The 19,398-nt window shown below is 39.6% G+C and overlaps 1 protein-coding gene across 4 annotated transcripts in view; it reads left to right on the top strand.

The window, feature by feature from the left end:
- pde8a (phosphodiesterase 8A) overlaps positions 1 to 19,398 on the top strand; it is a 38,872-nt gene that overhangs the window by 14,244 nt on the left and 5,230 nt on the right. For 2 of the 4 annotated variants that reach the window (XM_049717857.2, XM_049717858.2), the window contains 15 exons: positions 5,541 to 5,597; positions 8,457 to 8,647; positions 9,539 to 9,595; positions 10,525 to 10,579; positions 11,236 to 11,324; positions 11,735 to 11,813; positions 12,022 to 12,162; positions 13,141 to 13,229; positions 14,178 to 14,229; positions 14,309 to 14,351; positions 15,133 to 15,210; positions 15,393 to 15,463; positions 16,355 to 16,519; positions 19,046 to 19,094; positions 19,212 to 19,347. In XM_049717857.2, the coding sequence (XP_049573814.1) occupies positions 5,541 to 5,597; positions 8,457 to 8,647; positions 9,539 to 9,595; positions 10,525 to 10,579; positions 11,236 to 11,324; positions 11,735 to 11,813; positions 12,022 to 12,162; positions 13,141 to 13,229; positions 14,178 to 14,229; positions 14,309 to 14,351; positions 15,133 to 15,210; positions 15,393 to 15,463; positions 16,355 to 16,519; positions 19,046 to 19,094; positions 19,212 to 19,347 (1,352 nt within the window). Of the gene's footprint in view, positions 1 to 1,578; positions 3,397 to 5,540; positions 5,598 to 6,744; positions 8,387 to 8,456; positions 8,648 to 9,538; positions 9,596 to 10,524; positions 10,580 to 11,235; positions 11,325 to 11,734; positions 11,814 to 12,021; positions 12,163 to 13,140; positions 13,230 to 14,177; positions 14,230 to 14,308; positions 14,352 to 15,132; positions 15,211 to 15,392; positions 15,464 to 16,354; positions 16,520 to 19,045; positions 19,095 to 19,211; positions 19,348 to 19,398 lie in introns of those variants that run through there. The other 2 variants (XM_068650539.1, XM_049717859.2) reach the window with 2 other exon arrangements.

Below are 19,398 nucleotides of genomic sequence, written 5' to 3'. Positions count from 1 at the left end.
AGTGTATACAGTGGATATAAAAAGTCTACACACCCCGATTCAAATGCCAGGTTTTCATGATATTAAAAAAAAAAAAAAAAAAAGAGAGAGAGACTTGTATCAACAATTTAAAAACTCTTCCCACTATTAATCTGCCATATAAGATTTACTCAGTTGGAAAAATAAAACTAACAATTTCAAGAGAGGAAGTAAAAATAAACAATTCAGATGATGTGGTTGCACAAGCGTGCACACCCTCTTATAACTGGGACATGGCTGCTGTATTCAGAATCGCATGTTTATATTGCCCACAACCTTGACTAAGAAAAACAAAAAAGCCCCAAAGCATGATAAATTTCTAACTAGCTGGTGGTTTAAAAAAAGAGCAACATGACGTCAGATGTGAAAAGTTAAGCTACATTTACGCACCGCCACTATGGATTAATTTACTAATTCTTCCGAGTAGGATTATTCAGCTCAATGCAGCACTAGCATGTTTCCATAGATGCAATCTCTGTTTCCATGCGATGCCATGAATTCAAATGAAAAATAATCCATTAACTGATCATTTTCCTTGTGCTGAAAATCAAATACTCAAGTACTGCAACGCGGACCAGTTGGACAGTTTTCAAAGGTTTAGAGGTCAAATTAAGTTCACTTCTCAAGAACTTAATGGTCATCCTGCAATTTTAGCCGATATATCAATATGCTGTGGTGAGCAGCGTAAGAATTTGCAGTGTTCTCACACCAGTTGTATTCAAAGAGCAACAAATGCACAGAATTAAATGAGTTATTTGTGCACATGTGATTAACTAGGGATGTTTGGAAGCCATTGCGAGTTTGCTTGGCCATTGTCATGGATACCTTCAGAGCAAATGCAAGTAGCTTGCAAATAAAAGTGAATAATTCTGTTTGAGCTAACACACACACTGACACACACACACACACACACACACACCATGGGCCCTGTGCGCAGCTGAGTTGCTCAGCATAAGGTAAGGTTGATGTCGCACTGTGCCATTTCGATTTTTGTATTGTCTGCGCACGATATGAGTGCACAGTCTTATCTTTCTGGTACATGGTGTACGCCCCACACCTGTGGCCAGGACCGTTCCCCTTAATTACGCCTAATAAGGAACATTGATTCATCCATATTGGATTCACACTTTTCATCATTCTTGACACGTTGTTGGAGTGTCTAAAACAGTGCCCGTTGGTTTGTCATTGATATGAGCCATTGCGAACTATCCCTCGGGGGTCTTCTTTAGCGCTGGGCCTAGGCAATTATGTTATGGTGTCGCTGCTGGTTATACTATATTGCTTACCATTTATAAAAAAACTGACCAATAAGTGATGCTGGTTTTTAGGATAACTTTAAGCAAGTACCGTATTTTCCGCACTATAAGGCGCACCGGATTATAAGGCGCACCTTCAATGAATGGCCCATTTTAAAACTTTGTCCATATGTAAGGCGCACCGGATTATAAGGCGCACCTTCAATGAATGGCCCATTTTAAAACTTTGTCCATATATTTGGACACGCCTGCTGTTGTGACTCAATATTGGTCCATATATAAGGCGCACCGAATTATAAGGCGCACTGTCGGCTTTTGAGAAAATTGAATTTTTTAGGTGCGCCTTATAGTGCAAAATACGGTATACTGCTAATGAATGCATGGATAGCAAATGAGATGTCAGCCAGAATTTTATGGAAAGTTGTTTCATCTTTTAGTTGATATACTTGATATCTAGCTTAACATCCCTAATGTCCTCTCTGCACACCACAACTACTAAAGAAGTGCAAGATCTTAACTAATAGAATCAGACTTGCCCTAGTACAAGTAGTATACCAGGATATTGAATAAATGCCTAAAACTTGTGGTTACAAAGCGAGTACTTTGGTGCTATTTATTGGTTACAGAAGGCTACTTGTGTGTGACACATTCCTACTTGTTGTGGCGTAGTAGAATATTGTGGTGGTCGATAACACAGACCGGCCACGTGCATTCTACCGCACGAGCAGGGCGGGCATCCCAAGATCCCTGCTTCCTGATCGCAGCTCTACGTCGAAGGAAGCTGTTTACACTCGTTCTATCTCTCGCTGCTGACGTTGGCGCACCAAACAATGTCATCCAATTTCCTGTTTTTCACTGTAGTGGAAAGCCGCGCTCCCAGAATGTATGATCCAGTGCGTTGAGGAGAGGGATGGAAAAGAGGAGAAACATGAGGAGATCCATAGGACCGGATACAAAGAAAGCAGGATATAAGGATCAGAGGAAAATCTGATAAGTAAATACAGTCCGTGTATTCAGTGAGAAGTAGTGGGTCGTGAGGAAATCTTGATGGTGATTGGAGCAACTTGGCAGCTCAGATGACCTTACAAGAAGAAGACAAAAGTACATAGCTCCAAAGTGATGAGCCTCTGTGAAAATGCAAAATTAGTGCCGTAATGATGACAGGAGTTGAGCTGTCTCAAAAATTTGTATTTGTCTGTGTTTCTCAAAGGTGGGCACATAACAAAAAACAGCACAATGGGCATTTAACTGTGCTATCTTTTTCCTCCTTAAAATACACAGTACTACTGCTTTTAACTGTTTTTTTCCACACAAGTATTTCTACTGAGTGTGAGTACTTTAGCCATCTTTGGGATATTGCCAAATTACACTCGCGTTGTTCCTGCGTCGTGCACGAGCAGCGGTTCCTGACTCGTACAGCGTGGCACGGGGCTCGCCATGTTTGGATTGCCTGTCCGCTGCCCTACATGCTCGTTTGCTCACTTCCTGCGCCTTGTTTGTCTTTGCTTGACTGCCAGTGTGACGTTTAGGGGATGCAAATGTTTGGCTGATTCATTGCACAGTGCTGCACTACACACAGTATTTGTGTACATTGCATTTGTGTGCAGTGTGTGTGTGTGTCAGGGGGGATTTGTGGGAGCATACGGCAGCTGCACTTGTAATGGTCATGTCAGTGTGTGTTAGAGGGAGAAGTCTCATTGGATGGAGAAAGAGCACTTGCACTCTTCTAGGCCTCAGCTAGCTCGAGGCCCTGTGGCCAAACTCCTTACGTCAAGGCCTTAACCTCAGCTAATTCCCCTAACAATCGACATCAGAGGGGGAAAAAAAAAAGCAGGATTTTGAGAGAGAGTTTATCTTCCATCAGGGACATTTACCCAGCGGTCTCGTGTGCAGGAGAGAATGTTCTGTTTCACATCTCCAGGAAAAATGAATGACTGGAATCTTTAGTCATAGTTCATAAAGCTGATGGCTGAGTTATTTGTTCTGACACACATGGTCAACGTCATCAAAATCAAATGTGACAACAGGGAAAGTATAGCCTCTATTCTGACCTCTATAAGCACAATGAACAGCATAAAGTGGTCTTGGCTGCACAAGGGATTTGGACTGTTGAAATGTGTGGGTAAGTAATTGTTATATTAAGCGGTATTTGTTGGGTTAAATTACCTTTTGTAGATTTAAAGTTAATAAATACTTTGTTGATGTACCTTTGGCAAAAAATGGTAACAAGCTACAGTGGAGTTTTTAATGTTGGTGAATTGGACAATTTAGACTTGATTGGTGAATCAAAATGTTGTCTGTAACATGCTTTCAATTTTTATTGTCTTATATCTTGTGTCATTAATGTTCAGAAATACATCAATCATAATACTCTCTTTACATTGGGTGTCAGAGGTGTTTTTTTATTGTATTGTTATTCATTATAATCTTATCCTCCTATTTGAAACTGTATGCGTTAAATAAAATAAAGCAGCGTAATATCACAAAATCAGGCAAGCTGCTACAAAGCGCACGCCACAAAGACGATATCAAAAATAAAACCAATATATTTTAAAAAATGTTATCGTGGCATTACTTCTTTTGCGAAAATAATTTCTCATTCTTTTTTGTCACTGATAAACAAACTCACTAAGACAAACCAAGTGCATGCATAATAAAAATAATACATTGGAAGGATTCGACACTGGCATGTCTTGAAGTAACCTTATTTTGAAAATAGTTATTAATAGTCATAATCATATATAATAAAATAAATGATAAAAAGCATTATTGTTGTTAGTTGTTAATTCTCTCACACTGTAGTCAAATTTGTGTGTTGACCCACATCATTATTTTTGAGTTGTCATTTTCTGTTCATTAAATGTTCATGCTGTTTGTCCTTGATGTAGTCACATGTAATGGCCACAAAGTGTTACATTATCATAATTGCTGTCACTACCTCCATTGTTTCAGTCCCAAGCAGCGTGCTGTGAATGCTAATCGACACCAACACTTTTGAATGGGCAACATTTACAATGCAAACCAAAGGAGAACATTTTGTTTATGACCACGGTGCATCAATTAAAAAAACAAACAAGAAAACATATCGGCGTACAGTAGAAACCGACATGCACACACACGGTGTTCCTGTTCATGAATTGATCATGTGGCCACTGCCCTCATGTTTGTGAGGACATCACTTTAATCACACAGCGTCATACTGCTGCGACTACTCGGACGGCAACAAGCAGCCCAGTGTCAGAATGACGTCAGTGGTGCTACACCGAGGCCTAATCAGCTTTGTTCCCCCCTTGTTGTGTCACTGAGTCGGCAAAAGGCTTACAGTTCAACAAGAAATGATTTACGGGCGCCCGGCATGCTCTGAAATTCCTCCCTCTATTCTGCTCCACATGTGGAGACTGTTTACGGAGAAGAGGAATTCTAGTGGGATGGCTGTTCACAAGGGGCTTGGTTGCTATGGTTACTAACCCCTGAGCTGGGTTCCATTTAGAAGAAAGGAAGTGAAATTTGTTGCAGACAAAGATTGTGTTCTAATAGGGTTATGTGCATTGAAGGAAATCTTATAAATGTGAAAGTTTCATTTGATGTTGCAACTTACATGTAGTTGAGGTTCTTTCCCACAGTTGAAATTTTATTTACACTTTTTTTATACTGTAATTGCATTCATTTTTTACATTTTTGGCTTACCAGATAATGTTGCTATATTTAAAGCTACAATAAATACGTAATGAAGTGCAGTTCATCCGCACACCATTCACACATTCACGTATTAAAGAGTAAAGTCGTGCTCTGCTGGCGTTGTGCAGCGTCTTGGTAGCATCGAACTGTGTTCCAATGAGTCTGAGCTAGTAGACAAAAGTTGTACTTTGCTAGCATCTTGTGACATCTTAGTGCCAAGCAACTATGTTAAAGTGATTTGAAGCGCTTCAAAGAGAGAAATTCCAAGCTTATATGTTCTGGAACCTTGGTTCCAATAAACTATGTTGAGTTATGAAACTTCATTAATAGAAAAATTGTGCTTTGCTGCCATATTGTGGCACCTTGCTGACAAGGAGTTAATGTGAATTGATTAACTTAATTGAGATAAAAGTAGTGCCGTAATCAAACTGAGCAGCTTCATTCAGCTGAAAATTATGTGGCAACAAACTATGTTGAAGTGTGTTATAGACCTTCATTTAGTGCTTTGTTGGTATCTGCTGGCAACTTTAGTCATGAGAGGATGTGAATGTTTTCTGTGTAATGACCCTGTATTTCTTTTTCTTTCAGACCGCATTAACAGAGGTGCAATTTGGACCAATGAAGTTATTTAAAGACCCACTTCAGGTATTGCAAAACATACACAATTTCTGAATGACACTTAAGAGTATGTGATTGAATTTATTATCTAGATATTATTCTCCATTTTCAAACAATGAGTGCCCTCATTAAACAAATGTTCCTAACATTTAGAAGCTTCTAACATTTGAAAGCATAACTTGGCAACACTGTCAACATTTAGAGACATTTTTCTTATACCGTGTATAACATGTTTCTTTGGTTTATTGATGCTAAATTGATCTAAATGGACCATAGCGGTCAATGTGTGCGTGAATAGTTCAGCTGGGATAGGCTTGAGCTTACTTGAACTTACCTAATGAGGACAAGTGAAACGGATGATTGGTATCGGAACGTACATTTTCCTTTTTTTGTAGTTACAACTGTGCTTAGGTTTAAAGAAAGTGTCAGGGAGACAGTTAGTAATAGATGTTTTGTGTGCGATGCAACTTGGGTTGTCTAGGCAACAAGACCAAACATTTCTGACCAAGAGCATACTATAATGAACAATGCATGCTATGGAAGAATCAGTTCAATTTTAGGCACCAATGTTTTCTGTGTGTGTGGGGTGGTTGAATTCCACAATGTACAACCGCACAGGCATTCAACAATTTCATTTTAAATACGAGACAGACTATATTTATTGGTAGGCTTTTTAATGCTCAATCTGCAAAGTTTCAACAAAGGGTAAAAAAAATCATAATAAATAGGACTAAAACATTTCCATCAAACCATAAGTCAAGAGGACTCAATGGCACACATTAAAAATAATAAAATTAAACAATTCAGCATAAATTAAAAGTATTTTTAAGATATATTTCCAATGCATGATTGAATGCTTAAAAGTGCCATTTTCTAAAAGAAAACTTGTATTTTATTTTATTTTATTTGAGTGTGTACTTTGTTGCTTAATCAAACTCGTAACTCAATTTACTTGCCCTATTGAAATGACGTGAAATGACGTTAATCTGATTTGGTCCCGAAAGAAAACATCTGGCATCCTGGTGTTGGGGCTCAATGTTAATGTCAGTTAAAAAGCTTCAACAAAACAAAGGATGTGTTTTGCCACCATCTTGTGGCATCTTACAGCCAAAGAGGTGAATTGAAGAACTTTTTTATGGCATATAGTGGCATCTTGGTGCCAAGGAACTATCTTGAAGTCATTTGAGGAATTTCATTTTGACTGAAGTGGTGCTTTGCTGCCATGTTTCGGCACCTTGGTGCCAAAAAACTGTAGCTATGTTTACATGGAGACGCTCTGTGGATCCAAATAAATTCCATTCGGATTCATGCTTTTTTTTCTTGAGGTGTTTTATGGAGCGTTTTTATTGGCCATTTGGTTACATTGGGAGTACAAGGCTCCACCCAGTTTGGACTGAAACGAGTTGCATTATGCTTTGAACCTAGACTTTTTTTTTTTCACTCAAGCAGTAACATATCTGAAACTTGGTCACGCTCAACCCCAAATCTAACACAAAGTCACAGCACTTGTTTGCATCTTGTATGAAAACGTTCCTGCTCTATGATTTAATGCCACGTTGCACCAGGACCATGGAGATTAACGTCAAAAATCAATGCGATGGAAATAAAAGTGAAGCAGATTCTACGCTATCAAACCAATGTAACGAGACGGAAAGTAATGAATTACACATCCTGCAATTTCAAATGGGAGTGCACAGAGTAGCTTTGACTGTCTGATGCGCTCCAGTAGGAAAGCGAGTGAGAGATAACCTCTTCCTGTTTTTGTCAGTCCCATCTGATCTCTGCTCCTTCTCCTCTTGGAGCTCACACAATTTGGCCTGGGCCTTTTTTTTTTTTTATAACATTTTCATGGTCTACCCTCTCTTTCTTTTACTGCCTTGGACATTTCCCTTTGTGTTTTATCTACAATGCTTTGTGATGTTAGGCATGCTTTGTGTGTGAGATTTTGTGACAGCTTTATGATGTGTCCGATCCCAGAATACATCAGGGAAAAATGGATCTTATCTCGGCATATGTTGCCCTGCCGCAACTGGAATGTTGACTGTTTCTACAAACATCCCAATTTGGAATTCTGTTCCAAATCTGCTTGCATACAGCTGTCAGTGGAGATGCATTTACGCTTTGTGGTACATGTAATGAAAATGTTCAATATGGTTTCCATTAGTAACACTCCTCTCAGGTTTGGAGTGGCCTGCCTTTTGGCTTTAAGCCTTGTTTTGTTACTTTAAACCTGAACCAATTGTCTCAATGAATCAAACTTGTCAAAACATCCAACTTGGCACAAACAAAAGCGGCTCATTTTTTCCTCACTAAAGTCTGGGCTTTGTACCCAAACTTGATTTAACGTGATATAAAATCAGGGAACAAAACTTTTCCTTCTCTGCATTGACTCTGCTCCCCGCCAAGAGTTGGGGGTGACGTCTGTTTGAGAGGGTGACTCATGAATCCACTCTTAGTGCTGCGCCGCTCTTGGAGGCGGGCCCAGATTGCTAGTCCAGTATTTACGCAACTAAGAGGGTCTACGGAACTCTCTCAGTGACGGGTTTGATGCCATGTAAGAAGGACTTTTGACTCACTTTAACTAATTTTGTCATAGATCAAGGCAATAGGTAATCAAACCTGTGACACGCCTGATTGATGGTTGTTATTGGTCATCTATGTGCCATGTGATTGGCGACCATTCCAGCTTCTTACCCCAAGTCAGTCAAGATAAGCACCATCACACCTGTGACTCTCATAAGAAAAAGATGGATAGAAAATGGATAAATTCATAGTTGATTATTGGCTAAATGTATAGCGCAGTGACATTACATAAGGTCAGAGAAATAAGTCACCAAATGACTCATAAGGCTAGATGTGCTGAGTCATCCATCTCTTGTCTTGCAGGTACTTTTAGTTTTTGCCAAAGAGGACAGTCAGAGTAATGGCTTCTGCTGGGCTTGTGAGAAGGCCAACTACAGGTGCAGCATGGCGCGAACGCCTGAGTCGGCCCTCGAATGCTTCGCCGAGAAGCTTCACGACCTCGTCATCATTGACCACAGACATTCCAGACACTTTGATGCTGAAGCACTATGCCGGTAGGACACTTGTCATATCGTCCATCTTGTTTTACTTCTCTTTACATTGATGCCATAGTTAGTCAGTTTACCAAGTACTTACTGTATTAACTTGACACATGATAGCATTATTTCATTTATTTTAGTGATATTATATCTAATACTTTTTTCCCCATTAAAATGAACAGAAATGTTGTGAACCTATCCCAAAACTCAAAACTATCTCTTTAAAAAAAAAAAAAAAGTACTGTTCTATAGTGCAAGTAGTACTTGGTTCTTGAGTAGTCACTGATACGGATACCAAGCACTGCTACCCCTAGCACTTTTTTATATACATTAAATTTCCACCCAAAACAATATTCTAATACATAAAATTGCCTGTGATGAAATGCAATTTTCTAATTTCTTCTAATTTCTAGTTCCTGATCATAAAATGGCCATTATAGGATGGTCGAAACTGACCCAGTGTGGGCTTTTTTAAAAAAAAATTGTGTAACTCATGTTAACTGTTGGTGTAAAATGAATGAGAAATGAACCGTGTCTGCCCATACCACTTTTCTATCTTTAGCATCAGCCCAAACCAAAAGCACATTTACAAACATTCATTTGCCCTGCCCGGCGTATATGTTAACTCCATTCATTTTGACCGCTCCATATGTTCAGTGTACACGCTCGGGCTCAGACGCGAGAACTAAAGGGCCTTTATGACCACTGGCTGGGGTAAACCACAGGCGGATGAGTGGCCCTGTACACAGCATTCTTTCAGAGGACTTGGCCAGCTTGCAGCGCTCCATCATTGGAGCTGCCTGGGAGAATCGGAGCGTGAAAAACTGAAAAATACATTGATTGGATGCCACAGGCTTTTCCGACAGTTGGCCAGCTAGCTAAAGGGCTCTCTGTGTTTACATTTAGGTCAATGAGAGCGGTCAGCTCTTCAGAAAACACTGTGATAGTCGCCGTTGTGAAGAGGTAAGTACAACTCAGCGACCCCTGCTCAAAAGCCACGTTTTCACTAAATATAACAGTTCAGTCCCGCAGACCCGCTCCCAGACTTTAGCTTTAAAGGGGGGCAATTATTATCAATACCCTACAGACTGTACTTACAGACTGTGCCAAAGCTGGCAAGTACGTATTACCATAGGCACCATTTACAGTACATGTCTAGACATCACGTTGAGTATGTTAACGCTGCAGCCGTATTGGATGTGGCAAAGTGAAGCAATGCCTCGTTCACTTGCTCCTTTGCAGCCAGAACTCATTGGATTGATACTGAATGATTGCTTTAGATTGTCTTGTCATTCGAACTCAATTTCGCAAATTTCATTTCCCAACTATATGGCTAATATGTCAACATCCAATATGTCGTATGTGCTAACATATCACTTCAAACAGGCCACCAGGTGATGCGCCTAGTCCGCAGGCTATATAGAGCGCCTCATTATCAGGCATCCGTGCATGCATAGCAAGGTACGGTTTACCTTTTTCCAGGTGCCAGTAGTTGACAGCTGAGCACGAGCTTTTAATGTATTCAGCGAACACACTTTTAGATTGAAAATGGCTTTCTTTTTCATGGAATGAAGCCTCATTTATTTTTTTTCTTAATCATTCTCATTTGGCAAGGTTGTCAACAACGCTCATGTCCGTGTCAAATGTACTTTTTCACTTTACAATAATTTAATGGCATAAAAAAAAAAAATACGAGTAACAGACAATCAAAGAATAAGTCAATTTTTTGCTATTCCCACTTTAGTTCTATACACTACTGTCGGTGCCATTTTTGTTTGGTCGTGTGCCAAGAGATTTTTCTTGTAAAAAACTGTGGCTTGGCTCTGTAACTGTTAAGAAACAAACACATTTGCCAGGCTGAAACTCACGTGCGTCTGTGTTCTCTTTTTAAGGCCAGACAGGGAGGAAGCCTCTGTGATGCCGCTGATCAACGCTGGCTTTAATAGGGTGAGAGGTGTTGTGTGTTTGTCTATGTCCTCTAATCGGGCTGCGCGATATAGTAAAGCCATTTGATATGCAATAAGGTTGTTAAATATAGCCATGTCACTATTATTACAATATTTGACATATGCCTTCAAAAATAACATTTGATTTATCTGATGAAAAAAATATATTTTTTCATGTGGAAAATGAAGCAAGCTCAATGTATACTTAGCTAACTGTTTGTAATTACCCCTTATAATGTTCAAGTATTTGATGGCGATGCACATTTAAGTTTGCGTATGCTTCAGATAAAAGTATGCAATTCCACAAGAAAGTTTTTGCAGGTCATTGCGATATGCATATTGAAAGGGCCACTGTCACATTGCAGATATTTTTGGGATACGTTGTGTAGCCCTGTCCTTTACCTACAGTATATTTGTATTACTCTAATGAATATTTTCATACCTCTTCTATCAACACAATATAAGGCCGAGATCTAGATAGTAAATCTTTGTTTGCTCTGGAGATGCACACACAATAGCATAAAGATACCAATAGCATGGCTTTGTGGTATGAACTTCACAATTATATATTCAATGACAAAACTATGACTCCTGTTTAAAAATTGAGCTTTAGTTGCCCTTGACTGGTATTTTGTGCTGTTAATCTCTGACCCTCAGAGATATGTGGAGAATGCCAATATGATGGCCTGCTATAATGAGCTGTTGCAGCTGGAGCATGGAGAGGTGCTTGCACAGTTCAAACTGAGGTGAGTTGAGCAACTTTATGTTCGTCTTTTGACACAAAACTACATGTTGCTGAGGGAGGGGAGTAAGAATATATTGTTATGCTAAAAAGTCTATTCTGTTTTTGGGCCAAATTTCTGGATACATTTACAATTCACAATAAACTGATGACTTTAATTTGAACTCTAAATGTTTTAATGTGCATCAGTACTTTTCGATTAACTTGTTGTTCTTAAACAAAATACCCCCAAAACAGGAAAGGCGGAATTGTACAAAAATGTCCTGGTAAGATAAGTACGTAAATGAGATTAATCAGCAACAAGGGTGCCTATAGCCGAACCTAAAGTTGGATATTTCCCACTTGTGATGCTAACAGATCATTTTGGTCAAATGGTAACAATTAACAACAACTTTCTCTTGCCACCTGTACAAGGGCTGGAAATGCTATTTTCACAGCTCTAGAACAAAGCCAAGAGGCCATTGAGATCACTTCTGAAGATCAAGTCATTCAGGTGCATTTTCATTAACTTTGTTGTGATGTAGTTTTTCTATCACGGTCATTGAAGCCCCCACAATTCACACACTCGATGTACGTTTAATATCTCTGCACTATCAAATACAGCATTTTAAAAATGTGTCAATACCAAGAGAATTCATTTTGAAAATACTCGTTACCAAATTCTTCCAATATGAAGTCTCACTCTGAACTTTCCTTCACAGTATGTGAATCCTGCCTATGAGTCCATTATGGGCTACCAACAAGGTGAGCTCATAGGGAAGGAAATAATAGAAGTGCCTAAAAGTGAGAAGAATAAGCCTGATCTCCTTGAAACAATAAACTCCTGCATCCGGAAAGGGAAGGTAATAAGCATCTAATCATCCATACTTTGCCAAGTGTACTTAAAGATGCTGTTTGTATTTGTGAAAAATGTTTGAAAGATTGACTGTGTTGCGTCAAGAAAAAAAACGTATGCACAGATTTTTATTTAAAAAGATAATGCAAAATAAATCATCTACGATAAATAGTCAAATCTTACTGAAATACTAAGTTGATTTTAGCTTTATGGTAAATCTAGTTGCAGGATTACAAATCGTTGCTAATGTCGGACTTTTTGCTCTGAAGTTACTTGATTTGGACATTGGTAATCAAAACGAAGGGACAAGAGGGGAAAAAATGACATTTTAGGGGATTGCTTATGTAGTGTATGTTATTTTGAATAAATTTTTCAAGCCCATTTGACAATATCTACTATTAGTTTTCTCAAGACGGGCATAATTTACACAACTGGTGCATGTTTCTGTATTTTATGCATCATTTGACATTACATGAGTGGGACAGAAAAAGTCCACCAATTCTGAAATGTATTGTGATTGTTTTTATATTTGGAGAAATATCTCCATCAGTGTGTGCAGTCATTCTGCACTAGTGGTCACACAGTTGCTGTCTTTCATGTAGCTATGACCGGCAGCTGAAGCCTGTGCTGTAATCTTACAACACAGAGAGCAAAGGTCAGTGTCAGAGCTGCTAACAGCAGGAAGGCTCTTTTCAAGCCACAGCAGTCTGTAGGTGGAGAGGGAAGGGAAGAGAAGGGTGGACATGAAACAGTCCCTCTGGAGTGCAGGAGTGCCGCTGCTACCTTTCAAAAGTAACTTGATTCTCTCTGAAATACCTTGAGCCAACATTTAACCTCAATCGTGTCACAGTCTGATAGCCATTGCCCACCTTGAGGAAAGAATTGATTCCCAGGATCTAACTTGGACTGCAATTGTATTTTTTCTATCTCTGAAGTCACTTCTTATTTCTGATTGTTTGCATGCTTGTATGTTGATGTTTTCTAGGAGTGGCAAGGAGTTTATTATGCCAAAAAGAAGAATGGAGACAGCATCCAGCAAAATGTGAAGATCACACCTGTGATTGGACAGGGAGGGTGAGTGACAGCATGCTGAATGAATTGCACTTAATCATTGACTTTGCAGTGAACCCTCGTTTATCTTGGGGGGGACGTATCAGACCCATCCGCCATAGAAAAAATGCGTTATACTGTGCACAAGTGCACGTCCGCACTGAAAATTATCATGCATACTAGATTTGATTGCCTTCATGCGCATTAGCATTGCAAGCATCAGTGCCCACAGTCAAAAAGACAAAGTCAAGTTATCAGTCAGGGTTAACTTCAGAACAAAAGACAAGACACAGTGTCATATCGCCTAGGAAGTTGGCAAATACATTTTTAATGTTGCCATATGCAAAATTGCATTTGCACCCCTGGATATTGATCAAATGATATAAAAACACACTTAGACTTTTTAAAACACTTCCTTAGTGCTAGCTTTGACTCAGTTCTCCAAATAAGAGGAAAATTAAGGTTCAAACTGTTAATTTGTCATTCCTAGTTGAAGTTTACTGTAAAATAAACATAATACAAAAGATAATTACGCATTGAATACTGTATATCTAAACACCAAAAATTCAACCAAACCATATAATTTAACCTGAGGAAAATCTACCATCCTAATGCTAACGTAATAGGAAACTTCATTGTCAAGTAAAATCTATTTATTCAGCGCAAATCTGTCTTAGTTGATCGAGTTAAGATGGGCAAACGGAATAGAGAATATCAGGGTAGACTGGTTAAGCAACCAGGCAAGAATGGGCACAACAACAGCCATATAAACAAAAGTTGGTCCACTTTCAAATGTAGTATCCTGTAAGGATAGTCTTCTCCTTTTAAAACCTTATTGAATGAACATGGGTTAAAAATTCACAATGGGGCAGGGGCGCCAACAATGAACGGCGCTAAACTGGGGAACATTGCGTATCAATTTTGTTCCTTTGTATATCTTATGTACTAACAACAACCTTTTGCAATTTGCAGAAAAATAAGACACTACGTGTCGATCAACAGGCCTTTAAATGATAATAATAAGGTGAGACTGCAGTTTTGCTGAGTCGTTTGTGAATAAAAGTACCTGATGCACCCATTTGCTTTTCCATGTGTCTATACAGTCGGATAAGGCAAATGAACGAGTGCAAGCAGAGTCGCAAACAGGTAATATTCTCCTGACTTTGTCTGACGCATGAATGAAACTGAAGATATCTCTGTTGACCTCTCTTTGCTTGCTTGTCAAATTGCCGTCATATGACAGTCTTGTGACGAAACAATTCAAAAGTCTATGGAGTCGTGCAGATTTGAGTGCTCTCTCCTGGGGGGCAATTATCAGCAACTATTGCGGGATGTTCTTTCCATGACAACATCATCAGAATTTTGTATGTCAGCAGGAAACACAACATTGACTTGCATTGTTAGGGATTCCATGTCAGAAAGAAAAACTTTGTTTTTGCATTGAATACAGCCGGGCCCACACAATGACAATGACTTATCATTTCCTTTTATGTTGTATGCTACTCACAATCAGTGGATGTATCACATGATATCACGCCTATAAGATAACAGCTTAGAAGAGTTCATGCCTCTTTCACACTGTATTCATATGCCAACCACACACACACACACACACACACACACACACACACACACACACACACACACACACACACACTGCCCACATTAGGTCCGCTGTTTTGTACTGTACACTGCATCATAGAACAAAATGAAAGGTGTAAAATGTTATGAACTCATGTTTTTACTCTATTAGGTTTATACCAATACTGCTAAAACTAATATGAATATAACATGCATTTTTGTATTGTTTTGGAGCATACAAGTGTGGTGACCTATCCCTGCCCTCCAAAGCACAAAAACAAACAAATAACAATGTATAACATTGGATTACGCATGTTTACCTAAAACATTGTTGTCACCTCCCTAGACATCCAATCCAGTAAGCACAAAGATCGGAGGAAAGGCTCTCTGGATGTGAGATCCACAACGTCTCGGGGGAGTGACGGTGAGAGTGATGGTTGGAAACTAACACACTTATGAAACCTCCCCAGTTGTCTGTTTGGATCAAGTGTTGATTTGGCGCAGACAAAAACACTCATTAGAAAGTGAAGGTGGAGGGGGGCGAATCATAAAAATAAAAAATATGATGACTTGTTTATTTATTTATTTATTTATTATTTTTTGCAGGGAGCTCACAGAGAAGGCACTCCTCAATGGCCCGGATCCACTCCATGACGATAGAGGCTCCCATCACTAAGGTGGTGCCTCAGACACGGCCATATTCATATTCTACTCCAGTGTGCGCTTCAAAACTCATGACAACACTGTGATTATAAAAAAAAAAAAAAACACCACTGCCACGAGTCCTTTTTGTACAGCCACCAGAAATAGATCCAATTTTCTAGAGGCCAAAAGCATGATGGTGATAAAATGCCAAATTTCCTGCACAAGAAAGCATGCCGCACCATGCTGACCTGCTGTTGCTGTTCTGGATGTGGTCCAAAGGATGGAAGGAAGAGAGAAAGTCACTAGGGATGGGCTCATGGGGACATACTACAGCTTCTCTGCTGTATCGTTTGAATGTGGAGGCAGTCCCTGTGGGCGTCATCCTTTCCAGAATAAAGCACACTTAGATATTAGCCTACTGTTGTGCGTGTGCGTGGGTACACAGGCCGCCTTATCATAGTAGTCATCCATGAGGCCAGGATGATCCATTTCCTGATAAAACACTTTTGCTATTTCACACATCCAGCTTTTGTCAGCAACATCAAGAAAAAAAAGAGAGTGACAGTCACCCATGCACTTCATTTCTTGAGCAGGTACAGTCAAGTCCACAAATACAAAATGAAAACACTCACAAGCAGCATGGAAAAGATGCTGACTCTGAACTCGCACCATGGTAACCTTAGCTGGAGAGTTCTTGATGTCACTCACTAAGCCACTCCCCTCAAAGGCACATGTCAACATAAATGCTTCAGTATGTATATAGCTTCTAGCTCAACCATACTTAAAACACCAATTTGTCTTTAAATTGTCTCGTCAATGTTTGTTTTTGTTTTTTAAATGTTACAATACTTTTTTATACAAGATGCATCATAATTTTTTGACTGAAACAGATTAATGCCATTTCAGTTCATTTCATCCTCCAGGTCATAAACATCATCAATGCAGCACAGGAGAGCAGCCCCATGCCCGTGGCGGAGGCCTTGGATCGGGTACTTGAGATCCTAAGGACCACGGAGCTCTACTCACCACAGCTGGGCACAAAGGACGAAGACCCCCATACCAATGACCTTGTTGGAGGACTGATGACTGTAAGTGTTGCTCCCGTAGACCTAAGAAAACCAAAATTACAAACGTGCTTCCTCCCACACTAAGAATTAGTCTTTTACAGAATTGATATAACATACCTCAACTTATTACAAAAAGCCCATTGCACAAAAATATATGCCAACATCAATCTCCAAGGTGCGCTGAAAGTCAGCAAAGAAATGTTTCAGATTGTTTCCTAAATAAATGTCTAGTAATTTTAGTAACTGGCATTTCAAAAAAGTTGAAATAAGCGAAAAAGACTGGTTGTCTTCATCGCCTCTTAATTTTCTCCACCTCTTCCTTTTCACAGTAACCCCAGTAATGCTCATTTAAGATGTGGAATTTAAAGATCAACGACCAGAAGTGGTCTTAGGATAGATGACACTGTATGTGCTGGATTAATTGATGGTATTTTGCATGTTTCGCCCAACTTTGTGCAAACAAACCTCGAGCAAATCAGGCCCTTGGTGTTTCTTCTCAACGGGCCTTTGCCAACTCCAGTGTGGCATGAAAACGAGAGCTTTTGAAACGTTTTTTGCACATTTGACTTCATGGGAATTGTTGTGACAAGTTTGTCATCTGTACTGTATGTCAACTGGTGTAGGAAAACCACCTAACTCTTGAGAGATCCAGACAGAGAGAGAGTCATCCAGTGGCGTTACCAAAAAGTGATAGTGAAGTTTCAAATTAGGCCAAGTGCCAAGTTGGCAGTCTTGGCAACAACCCCACAGGAAGTGTTAGATTGTCCTTTGTGCTGCTGGAGGCTGAAGAGAAAAGCCCGCCCTCTCTACCACTCACCCCCGCCTTTCTCTCTGTCCCCGCACATGTACCTCTTTTCTCTCACTCGTGCAGGCTTGGAAACATCCTGTTCTTCTTTGGATCAGATGAATAAGCATGACTTTACTCAGAAATGTACCATGTGCATTCATGAGGGGATGGGAGGGGTCACACATACATTTCAGCCTCCCTGTAAAAGATTTCTTCGGTAAAAAGGGCTGATAAAAGCAGATATAAATTCATGATCATGACTGGATGGATGTTTTGTATTATTTATTTCGAAAATGGATGGATGGATGGATGGATGGATGGATGGATGGATGGATGGATGGATGGATGGATGGATGGATGGATGGATGGATGGATGGATGGATGGATGGATGGATGGATGGATGGATGGATGGATGGATGGATGGATGGATGGATGGATGGATGGATGGATGGATGGATGGATGGATGGATGGATGGATGGATGGATATTCATGAGTGGTTAGAGAGTACGTTGTGCCCGCTGTCATTTCATCTGTAGGCTTTGGTGCACTGAGACCGAACTCACAGGACCCAGCAAACGTTTTGAGAGGAGTTGTCATCTTTCTGACGAGAAAGTCTTAAAATAGCTCGTGTGTACAGAGGCAATGCCACCATGAGACAATACTCAGGTCAAAGATGAGCTAGTCTCCTTTTCCTTTTTCACTTGTCAAGGAAACATTTTGTTCGGCAACACAAACCTAAAATATACGAGGTGGATTTTTTTTATGCCTTGGTATATATAGTTTGAAGATGTCATAATGCTATTTCAAGTCGGACAATAAAAATAAATATTTACATTTAAAGACTCTGTACATTGAATTTAGAAATATGTTTCTAAATACATTACACGTTTGAAAATATTTACCGTAAACAAAGATTGTCAACTCTGTAGTACTCAATTGCCGAAATATAATTAACTGTTTTAGACCATTTCAGTTTTTCTGATTTTTGGGATGAGGCTAAACCAGGGCTCTGGCCAGAGTTGCTCTTGACCCACTACATGAGAACTTCAGCAGTTCTGTTCACATCAGCGGTTATCTGGCACCATTGCGACACGCAGACAGCTAAAGTGCAGACAGGGGCTTGGCGCTTGTGTGGCTACTTTGTCATACCGTAGGAAAACATTGATGGGCCATATTTCTGCCGCCAGAGGCTTTAATCAGATGTATTTTTGCATCAGATACAAAAACGTTATGCGTAGGCATGAAAAAATGCTGGGTGAACTAGCATCAATTTTTAGCAGTGGTATTTGATTGACTGTTGACAGTTAAGTGGGACGTGGTTTCGGCGCATTCAGCGGACTTGATTTAACACTTTTTTTTACTACTCAGCAATATTCTTAATCATTTAACTTTAAAAGCCTCGTTCAAATTGTTTTCGCTTTACTGAGACTAATACAGAAAAAAAGACAACTCATGTTTGTAGAAAAAACTACAATTCTAGTTGTTTAAGGCTTCTGAAAAACTTTTGGCTTTTGAGAGGTTTTTGAGAAAGAAAAATCTGCAAAATCTATGCCTTGGTTCCCCCCTCTTGTACTAATATTACGAAACTTTAGAATAACTTCTCATTTCTGTTTAAACAGCTTATCAAAGAGGTATATTCATTGTATAATTTGTCCATCTTATGTAACCGTACGACATGTTTTCCTGTGGGTCAGTAAATTTTAAAAGGTTTTAGTGCTGCTACACGATGGCTAATTCGTTCTCCTTTTTTGTTTGCAGGATGGCTTGCGCAGATTGTCGGGAAACGAATACATCTTTTCCACAAAACGTGAGTGGCATTGTTTGTTTTGAAATCATCAATTGTGATATATAGGTGAGGTGAATGTTTTTTGTGCAGACCACAAGAGCCGTCATCTACTTTTTTTGTATCTCCCCTGTCATTTAGATCCCCATCACATCCCCAGTCACCTGGCCACTCCTCTTTCTCCAAATGACATCCCCCCTCGTATAGCTCAGACCATGGAGACTGAGGACTCTTGGGACTTTGACATTTTCAACTTAGAAGCTGCAACCATGAAACGGTGAGGCAACTGTTTTTCTTTTTGACTTTGTGTTTGATAGAGAGAAATAAT

Source organism: Syngnathus scovelli, chromosome 4 (assembly GCF_024217435.2).
Source record: "Syngnathus scovelli strain Florida chromosome 4, RoL_Ssco_1.2, whole genome shotgun sequence".
NCBI lineage: Eukaryota > Metazoa > Chordata > Actinopteri > Syngnathiformes > Syngnathidae > Syngnathus > Syngnathus scovelli.
This window is presented reverse-complemented; position numbering and strand designations above follow the sequence as displayed.